This window comes from Alosa sapidissima, chromosome 14 (genome assembly GCF_018492685.1).
Source record: "Alosa sapidissima isolate fAloSap1 chromosome 14, fAloSap1.pri, whole genome shotgun sequence".
Lineage (NCBI taxonomy): Eukaryota > Metazoa > Chordata > Actinopteri > Clupeiformes > Clupeidae > Alosa > Alosa sapidissima.
This window is the reverse complement of record NC_055970.1, coordinates 30,034,094-30,044,624: the sequence shown is the minus strand read 5'-3', so window position 1 is coordinate 30,044,624 and position 10,531 is coordinate 30,034,094. Positions and strand designations below refer to the sequence as shown.

General features: G+C 43.7%; 1 protein-coding gene across 1 annotated transcript in view; it reads left to right on the top strand.

Moving 5' to 3' along the window:
* The window catches only part of si:ch211-186j3.6 (neural-cadherin), a 163,405-nt gene that overhangs the window by 60,992 nt on the left and 91,882 nt on the right, over window positions 1-10,531 (top strand). The window contains 1 exon segment of the mRNA XM_042062681.1: window positions 6,090-6,232. Within this exon segment, the coding sequence (XP_041918615.1) occupies window positions 6,090-6,232 (143 nt within the window).

Sequence of the window (10,531 nt, the reverse complement as noted above, 5' to 3'; positions counted from 1 at the left end):
GAAGCTGAAGTCTCATCAGCAGCCAGTCATGAGAATGAGGCTTTTCTCTCTCTCTCTTCCCATCCTCGCTCCCCGCCTGTCTTCAGATGGTTAGAACGCGTTCTAATGCCGGTTCTACGCCGCAGCCCTCGCTCTGTCATCGGCGTAGCGTCGGAATAAATCACTGCGTGTACACGGCTCCCATACATCTGTCGCACATTTGTGCTGCATGGCGAGGCCCTCGACTGATTTCCACTCCGCCATTAAGTTAGCGACTTCGACTTGTGCAGCTGTCAAACACGTCTCGCTAATAAGAGGTTTGTCAGTCGGCGCGCAGAGCTTGGGCACATGCCGGCGGTATTTATAGCCGTGTCCCGGTGCATGGGTGAGGCGCCCGGCAGAAGTGAGGCTCTAGTGGGTGCCGCCACGATTCAGGGTCAAGGGCAGAGAGCATGAGGTGACCGGCATGTTTGAAATCAAGGAATCGGAAAAACCTTGGCATGTTTGGAATCAGGGAATCGGAAAGACCTTGGCATGTTTGGAATCGGGAAATCGGAAAGACCTTGGCATGTTTGGAATCGGGGAATCAGAAAGACCTTGGACCCACGATACGTGTTTCGTCATCCTGAGCCAAAGGAAAGAAAGAAAAAAAAAATGCGGGTAAAAACCCATCAGCATCTCTGAAAATGTATTTTGCAGTTGCTCCATTAAAAACTCCATATCTGTCAACCTGTCAATGTTTTTGGTGCTTGTGCGTGTGCCTGTGTTTGTGTGTCAGTGTTTGAGTGTTTGGCTATGTTGTGCGGTGTTTTTTTCACTCCGGTTGATGTTCTCCGCCCTCGGTGGAGTGTGGGGGTGGAATGATGAAGAGTGCGGTGCTGCTTAGAATCCAAGGCCCTGTTTGTCTTTCTGTTGGCAGACGCCGCTGCATCGACAGGAACAGTTCAATTGAGATAAAGGGTGGATGTGAATTGGGGAGTAAATAATTGTTTTTATGTTATGTTTTTATTGCTGTCTGCTGGTGGTTTATACTCCAATATGTTTGCACTTCTTTCTTCTGTGTGGTGCTGCTGTGTAGGAGTGACTGGATGCTTCATGGATGAATACATGAATAAATGAATGGATGAATTGGCTGTCCTTCACCAGATGATGAACGGAAATGGCTAAGGAATTTTGATAAATCTGCTCTCAGAATATGCTATGGCACTTTGCAGAAAAATGCAAAAATGCAACCCTTTTTTTCCGGCTGAAATGTCGGTTCCTGAATGGTGATGGGCTCCGTGTGTTACTCATCGCCATGTCATCTAAAAATGGACACGCTGTGGTTATTAGACATTTTCAACTTCAACCAGCCCATGTTTTCTCATTGCCAAAATCTGCATCAGCCCCAAACATAGCCGGTGATGCGGAAAGCACTTAGACAGGAAGAAAATGTCCCTTAATATCAAACACACTCTTAAATTCCATTTTGATGATTCAATGGCAACGTCTCAGTGTTGTTTATTATTCCATTAAGGCCGGTGGGACAGAATAAGAGTGGGTGGTTTTGCAGGTAGTCAGTGGATGTTGGAAGGAAAATATTAGTCTGGAACAGGAAAAATAATGGGTGCAACATTTTTAGACAGAGACCATGCATCCATGCAATTGTTCCCATTCATTAGTTCCAGTCAGTCTATTTGTGTAGGTATGGTTTGCCTGTCTCTCAAACTCCATCTTTGCCTATGACTGCCTGGCCTTTAAATTTGAGCAGCATTCAGACGGGATCTTATTAGAGCTGATGGTGTAGACAGAGGCGATGAGAGAGATGCAGTATGGGTCACTGGGGGTGTGACTCTGTTCTTAACTATGGTCAGAGTGCAGCATGGCTCTAATAGAGATGCCTGTCAGAGCCGTCACTCACCCCAGTATGCTTACTCACACATAGCCCATAGGAACACACACACACACACACGCACATACATGCACACACACACACACACACACACACACACACACACACACACACACACACACACACACACACACACACACACACACACACACACACACACACATTTTAGATACTTTATTCAATTCCACATTACAAGTAAATTTTCATTAGGAATCAAATGTTTTGAATGATCAAACAGATTAAACCACATCATCGCCTTGTTATGTATGACAATACAATCTCAGGAGTACAGAAAACATCTCCTTTTCCAAATAAACATGCTTCCTATAATGGCTGAAATTGAGCAGTACTTTACCAACTGTTTGGCTCTTGTTTTCAATAGCCCCCCAATACAAAGTCCCTGGGTCACCAGCCTGTGTACATGCCCTAGACTACCAAACACTAGCACAATAAGCTGGCATCTGTAGCCAAGGTTTTCGATGGTGGATATTAATGATTGATATTTTACAGTCTTAGAAAGGTAAGAGTCCTCCATAAACAGATCAAATGCACATGCTACTTCAAATAGCTTAACAGTTCTGGAATGCTGAGATATGACAACAATATCTGGTTTATTTGGTATTCCTACAAAAGTGTTTGCAGGTGAGTTAAACCAATCAGACTTTACAGTAGTGTTTTTATAGAGCTTTTCATCAGCCACACAGGGAATCTGAGCAGCAATGAGATCCACAAGTCTGTTGTGTCCGGCAATATACAGTCCTTTAAGTGATGTGCAACTGTTCATAATGTGGGCTACTGACTCCAGGTGTTGAGGGGGGTCATGCAGCATGCAGAGGGGTGAATGGATGGAAGGAAACCACAGTGAAAGGTTGTATTTGGTGGGAAGAACCTGTAGACGTGCTTTTATACAGAAAATAAGGATCTCCTCACTGATGTTAGCATTGCTATAGATGGTGTGTGATGCAGAGTGGTAGAGTTTGGCCAACTTTCCCTGTAGCTTTAGACTGGACCAGTACTCCATATTTTGGGCTCTCTGAATAGACAGGAGAGTCTGCCTGGATGTTCTAGGCTGGAGCAGGCCAACAATGCCACAGGTTGGAGATGGGAAGTCCGGTTCAATTCAGTGCCTGTTCTCTGGCATAGGTCATTTAGGTCTGGCCAGTCAGATGACACGCCCAAACCCTGTGCTTGTCCATCAAGCTTTCCGTTGGGCTTTCTTTTAAAGCCCAGGAAGTTGTCTTTCCCACTGCATGCATGTAACACTTTCCGTCTCTTAAAATCCAGCATTAAGGATGCTCTGGCCATTTGCCTCACGCTGGTGTCATCACAATTCAGCATGTTGGTGAGGTGAGACTGTCTTGTGGCGGTATACTCCCACATGCAGTTTGGAATTCCAAGCCCCCCATCCTGTTTTTTTCTGGAAGATAAAACATCTGGTGGAATGTGTATTAAGACACAGCCATTTCCTAACCATATTTACAGTTTTGTTGTCCATTTCACGCAGTACTTTCTGTGGAATATGGACATTTGCAAAAAGGTGTTGAATTTTAGAAAAGGCTATGTCTAGTATTGCTTGTAGTTTAAAAGTTACATGCAGAGGTGCTGCGTCGATGAGATCCAGTCTGGTCATAAACTGATGTGCCATGTCATTCACTTGTTGATTCCATTCTCCAGCGATGTTAAATTTATGGCCCAGGTAGTTATAGGTCTCGTGTCTGGAGTACACTCTGATTGGCTGGTCTAGGATGTGAAAAGAGGGGGGCTGGTCAGTTTTTGATCTATACCAGCGATTGCCAGCACTTCTCCTCTCGTAAAAAACTGCACATTTGCTGTGTTTTACTTGTAGGCCAGAGCATGAAAGGAATCTATCAGTGCATGACAGCATGTTGTTAATCACCCCTTCATCTCGGGATGCGATGGCCACGTCATCAGCATAGCCCTGGACTGGGTTAGGTGACAGGACTTGGGACGGGGCATGTGCACAGAGCCATTTTAGCCATGTATTTAATGCAATAATGAAATTTACTGCACTCCATGGACAGCCAGTTTTAATTCCTACTTCAAGTGGTATTGGTCTGTTGAGGTCTTTTCCACAGATTACTTGTAAGAAGGAATCACTATATACATCTTTTATTATATCCACATAGACTTTAGGGAGCTGTATCTCTTCCAATGCATCAATCATGACTCTGTGAGGCAAAGTGCCGAAGGCATCTCTGAAGTCAAGAAAGACAATTTATAGTTTAGCAGATTCATGCTTGAAATTGTCAATGGCGGTCTTTAAGCAAAAAACATGCTCATTCATGCCTTGACGTCAATGTAGGCTTTTTGTTTGTTGGACAGAATTCCAGTATCAACCAGCCATGGCAATATTCTTAAAAGCATGCATTTCATGAAAACTTTGTATACAGATGGCAATAGAGAGATGTCCCTCCATGTTGAGGGGTCTTCTCAGCACCCACACACACACACACACACACACACACACACACACACACTTACTCTCTCTCCAGTGTACTCTATGTGTACCTATGTGATATTACCATTTGTTCCTCTATATAAGACCGTGTGGTTTGCCCTGTAGATGTGTAGACAGGTGTTAGTGTTCAGCCTTTGTTTGTTTGGTGTGAGGATGCATGCTCGCCATGGGAGGCTAAGAAAGGTGTTTGAAAGGAGGGGAACAATTGGAGTGTTCTTTTGTTTGTTTGTGAGTCATGTTGATATTTGTAACGATTTGCTTGCCTATTTGCTGTGTGTGCGCGTGTATGTTTCTCAGTGCAGATGGGCTGTGAGTCCATTTCAGTTTTTGTTTTTTATTTTGTAAACAAAGTGTGTGTGTGTGTGTGTGTGTGTGTGTGTGTGTGTGTGTGTGTGAAAGAAAGAAAGTGAGAAAGCAAAGGAAGGGTAAAAAAGAATTGGTTGCCTTTTTTTGTGCTGCCACTCTGGAAGGCTGTCTCACACTCCCGTCCTCCACTTCCTCGGTCATTTACTTTGCTGTCAGGCTACCTGCCTTGTCCCATGTCCCATCTCTCTCTCTCTCGCTCTCTCTCTCTCTCTCTCAATTCAATTCAATTAAATCCAATTCAATTCAATTCAAGGTTGCTTTATTAGCATGACTGTAAGTACGTACAGTGTTGCCTTGCCAAAGCACAATTAAAACAGCATAACAATTAGAACATTGACAGCATTACAGGAAACAGTAACATGAAAAATTGTGTGTATACCCTCACTTTCTCTCTCTTTTTCCACACACACACACACACACACACACACACACACACACACACACACACACACACACATACATATGCATGTGATCACACACACACACACACACGGGCAGCATACACATTATAATACATTGGATTAATTACAGACATTAGGTCGGGCATTGTGGCAAAGTGTCCCTCATGTCGTGGCAAGCTGTAACGTATTTTGCAGCCAGCGGAGCAGTCAATCCTTCTCCTAGCAGGTGGGCCAATTTATCACAGTCTTTATGGGAGCTAAAATTTAGAATTTCATTTGAGAATTGTAAAAAATATCTTTTTCTAATCTGTTCAAACTTTGTAGTATAGGAGAAAGTGCATCTCTGTTTCAACCTCACCAGTCATACAGTGACCACAGAGCCGCTGCTCTTTGGGAAGCCATGATTTTTTGTACCGGCCTTTCTCTATGGCAAGGCTGTGATCACTCCACGATCATCTCTGACGGTGGAGAGGTACTCTGCCAATTCATAATCTCGTTTTAGTGACAAGTAAATTCTAATTTGGATTGTGATTTTGTTTTGATCATCCCAATGTTCCAGATACTTATTCTTACTTTGATTCATAATTTGTTTTACTTTGATCTGATTTTGAAAAGCAGTGCTGGTCTGAGATCGATGGGTTAGAGTATTAGTTAACTTCAGAACCAACTGGCAAAGGGGACTGGTTTTAGGGCTGACCTCTTGGGTTTTGTATGCTGTATGGTGTTCTCGTCACTAGAATTTAGGTGGATCCAGAATTTTAAAGATCTTTTTTGTATATTTAAATGCCAATGGGAATCTGCCATATGCTTCATGTGTTCATGAATTCTAATTGAATTTACATTCCTGTCAGGTGTCAAGTATGTTGCATTATCAACAGCAGCCTGACAATGTGACATTTCTCGCACTTCACCGCTCTGTCAATGTGTCCAGTGGGAGGTGTTGACTCCTGCTTTGTCTCTCTGCCTCTCACAGCTACCGGACCTTCGTCTCCGAGGACGCCGGACCCAACACGCTGGTTGCCACGGTGCTCGCCAAGGACCCCGATGGTGATGGGATCACCTACAAGATCTCCGCAGGGAACGAGGAGGGCAACTTTGTGATTGACAGCCAGAAAGGTGAGACGCCATGTGTCCTCCTCCTCCTCCTCCTCCCTGGTCTCGTCCTCAGAGACACGCGGCCTCTATCTGTGCTCTTATCTGAGAGCTGCCCTTTAAATGAACATGAGCACAGAGACACCAAGGACCTCCGCACATATGCTTTCTATAGCATATTAAGGGATCTGCATAACTCACCTCATTAAAAGGATATCTTCTTTCACTCAGCATTCATGCGCTCTTTTTAATCCATATGATTTTTTATTTGCTAATCTATATGAATCTATATGTATCTGACAGGTCACATATGCCTCATAGAGGACTGGGGAAAAAGTAATTGGCTATATAATTTCAAGGTCTTTACCATAAATAGGCCAGTGGGTCTTTCCAGGTTTAACAGCTAAACGCACAGACACTAAAATGTATGAAGTATCCATATTTCAGATGCCTGCCTTGCCAGACGGATGCGTTAGCTGGTCTAGCATGTCCAGTAGTGATATTGAATGGGTCCCTGTGGAAGAGTGCTCTAAGACTGACTTATGTGTCCTGGAATAGTGAAGGGTGGCGGCTGATTCATTTCAGGCTCCCGTAACTGTGACTGGATTAGAGAGCTGCGCCAACATCCTGTACCACTCGTGTATTATTACAGAGTTACATCAGACAACTGCTCATCTGCCATCACTCACCCATGCGCGCACACACACACACACTTATTCACTTACTCACTCTCTCTCTCTCTCACACACACACACACACATACGCATACTCACACACTTCACAATTGTCGGGATTTCCAAGAAAGACTTGCATCCCTTTATCCCCCCTGTCTTTCTCTTCCCCTACCTATCTCACTGTCCCTCTCTCTCTCTCTCTCTCTCTCTCTCTCTCTCTCTCTCTCTCTCTTTCTCTCTCCCTTTCTCCCACTTCTCCTCTTCATGATCAAAGACTGTCTTTATTGCCCCCACTATCCATGAATTCTCAGATCTTCCCCACTCACCTGAAAGTCACTCAATCATTCATTAGCGTTTTTTTCCCCTCCCCTCCTTCCCCCGCCTGCTGATCTCCTCCCTTAGAGCGTGCGGAGCGCGGTGGGGGCTACCACTGGGCTGGTAGGGGCTGCGCTGGGCTGGGCTGGGCTGGGCTGGGAGGGGCTGGGCTGGCTTCTCATCTGACGGTAACTCACGCGCGCACGGTGGAAGCGCTCTGTCTGATTTAATGCTGCTTTAAGAATTCAAACGGCAGAGTCAATAAGATGATCACCCCCTTTTTGTATTAAACACATAAATAGCCCCGCGGCAGCCGGCGCATGAAGGACGTATTTACAGCGACGGCAAGGAAATGTTTGTGCCGATAATCAGCTATATCATCTCCACAGCGCGCCGCCTGTCATCGCTCCAATCACCTTTCTGTGTTTATTTTTTTATTATTATGATGACACTCTCTTGTTCTACGCCAGCGAACACTACAAGGCAAAGGAGTTTCCATTATCTTTTAATGCGGGATGCTTCTCAGCAACAAAGGAAAGGGGAATAAATGAAACAGGCGTTGTTTGGACAGAGATTTCTCCAACAGCACGCCACGCCTGGCATTAAAATTGTCAGATATTCACTTCCTGTTGACGCGCCGCTCACATGTCTGTGTGTGGCGTGGCGTGGCGTGCCAGTCCCTGTCTTGTTTTCAGAGGAGGTGATGGCTTTCTGCATGGTTGCTGTTTGTGGGTTTTATATAACACTGCCGGACTAAGGCAGTCTCTCTCTCTCTCTCTCTCTCTCTCTCTCTCTCTCTCTCTCTCTCTCTCAGTCAAGTGGTGTGTTTTTGGGTGGGTGGGGGCAGAAAGGGTCAGATGTTGATGTGAGCTGGCGCAGGGAGAGGCCCAGTGGCTGGCCGGCCCTCTCCTCCTCTGCCTCATGTGAAGCGACGGCTGCTCATTGAGCGCCCCGAGAAACTTCCCCTCCATCTTTGATGTGTGTTGATATGTGCTGGCCGCCTTACGTGTGCCACGCTCCTCAGGGTGACCCGCCGCCCTGATGCACCCGTGCACACACACACACACACACACACACACACACACACACACACACACACAAAAAAAAAAAAACACACACATACATACACACACACACACACACACACACACACACACACACATTCATCTCACACTTCAATACACATATTGCACAAGCATCTTGACATCACAATGTGTACACTCACACAATTCAAAGTAGAATGTACTATATACACAGATTCATAATCTGTCTAATCCTGTCAAAAACCCAAGATACAAATTTGTTTGTACATTTGATTATCTGAATAATCATGCTGTTGTGTTGTACTTGGTTATCGCTTGTCAAGGAGATGGCAACACAGTAATGTTGAAATGATTACATTTCGATGCATCCCAAATTAGATGACTACAAAACAGTTTTTTTTTTTAATAAATCCTAGGAAAGGTGACAATGAAAGCAAATTATTACCCTTGTACAATTGGGAGGATAAACAAACAAATATTTTGGAATGGTTCATGTTAAGGTTTACTGAGGGCTTGTTTTGTCGATTTTCGATTATCTTTTGTCTTTTGTTTTTGTGTGTGTGTGTTTGTGTATACCTTGATTGAAAATCCAACTCCATGGCATCAACACGAAGGCAAATGGTTCCTTTGATTGACTGCACAAATGAGTTTGGAATATCTCAGGCTTTGCCTGAGAGGTTCAGCTTTATAAAGTATTGGTTATTGTCACTCCTTTGCTTGGCTCTGAAGCCTACATTCAGCATAGGAGACCCAACTAGGATAGAGGACACTGTTATCACTGCTGCCTGTTACCATGAGCACCATCAGATGCTCGGCAGAAATCCAGTAGCCGTTTTGTCCAACAGGTTTCATATATGAAGCATACAAAGAACTCAAAATGAAAACTGTACTGTCATTTGGAAACGGCCAGAAAAAACTAAAAACATACACTGATAAAAAACATATACTATAGGAATACTGTATAGGAATCACTCTTGTCATGTCCAATACTTAAATCTGTGGTAAAGAGTGGTCTATGCTACTGTAGATGAAAGGGGCTGTAATTATGTGTGCTAACACTGTTATGCTCTAAAAAAAGATTTACATATATGAATTTTTCATACCCTTATGACTTTTCCCCATTTGGACTCTGTGTCAAGTTGAGTGAAAAAAATAATAAAATAGTAATTAAAAACTAAGAGCCGTGACTACAAAATATTTTACAACCCAGCAACACCTCCAGAAACTGAGTCCAAGACTAGGGAGTATATTACTGGAGATGGAAGCAGCTTGTCCTCCACTGCGAGGGAGGCTACATCATAAACAGAATACACCAAACTCCCGGGCAGGAAAAGATGGGAGTAGAGGAGCTGGTCTGGTGTCATTCTACTGGTTGACCTTTACCATGTTCCTGTGAGAGGATCTGTTTCTCAGCGGTCTGATGCAAATAATTGGATTGGAGCATTTTTTCTCCCCTGATCTCTCTTGCTGTGTTTGTGTGTGTTGGCATGCATATGTGCTGGTTTGGAGTGTATGAGAGTCTGACCTAGCTGGTAAAAAGAAAAGCTTGAATGCACTGAATGGCGCCTCGTCCTCGAAATGTTTGTTTTTTAAGCAAAATACACACACTTATGGAGTTTTTTTGAAAACACAAACAAACCAGAACCATTTCAATAGCTCAACACAACTAAAACAACAATTGGTTTCAGTTGTGAAGAAGAATGCAGAATACTCTGAAAAGTGCACCATGTTTAAAGTGAAGCATGGCCATGGCCAGATGATACTCTAGTCCTGTTTTGCTTCCTCTGGCACTGATAATCAGCTCCAAATATTTGGACATCCTTGGAGAAAACATCATACTGTCCATAGAAACCAATAGAAAAGAAACTTTAGTAAACTTGAGTCTATTGTCCATTAGAAATGGATTGATATTTCTCAGGAATCCTTTCACAGTTGATGTCTGACTACCCATAACCTTAGCACTGGATTTTAACAATGAAAAGTGTGCTTTTATCAGAGCAAAAGACACTTTTGGTGAAGGGTGACAAGACTTTTGACCGTGTCAGTTTGACGGTATTCACTTCCCGCAGCATTTTGGTGATATTTTATGTTGAATTTGGGGAAACCAATTGTGGTTTCAGTTGTGTTGAGCTATTGAAATGGTCCTGGTTTGTTTGCTTTCTCAAAAAAGACTCCAAAAGTGTGTGTATATTGCTTAAAAAAACTAAATTTTTAAAGGGGTGACAAGACTGTTGTTAGGGACTGCGTGTGTACATGTGTTTGTGCTGGAGCTCTCCTCAGTCCTCCAAGAC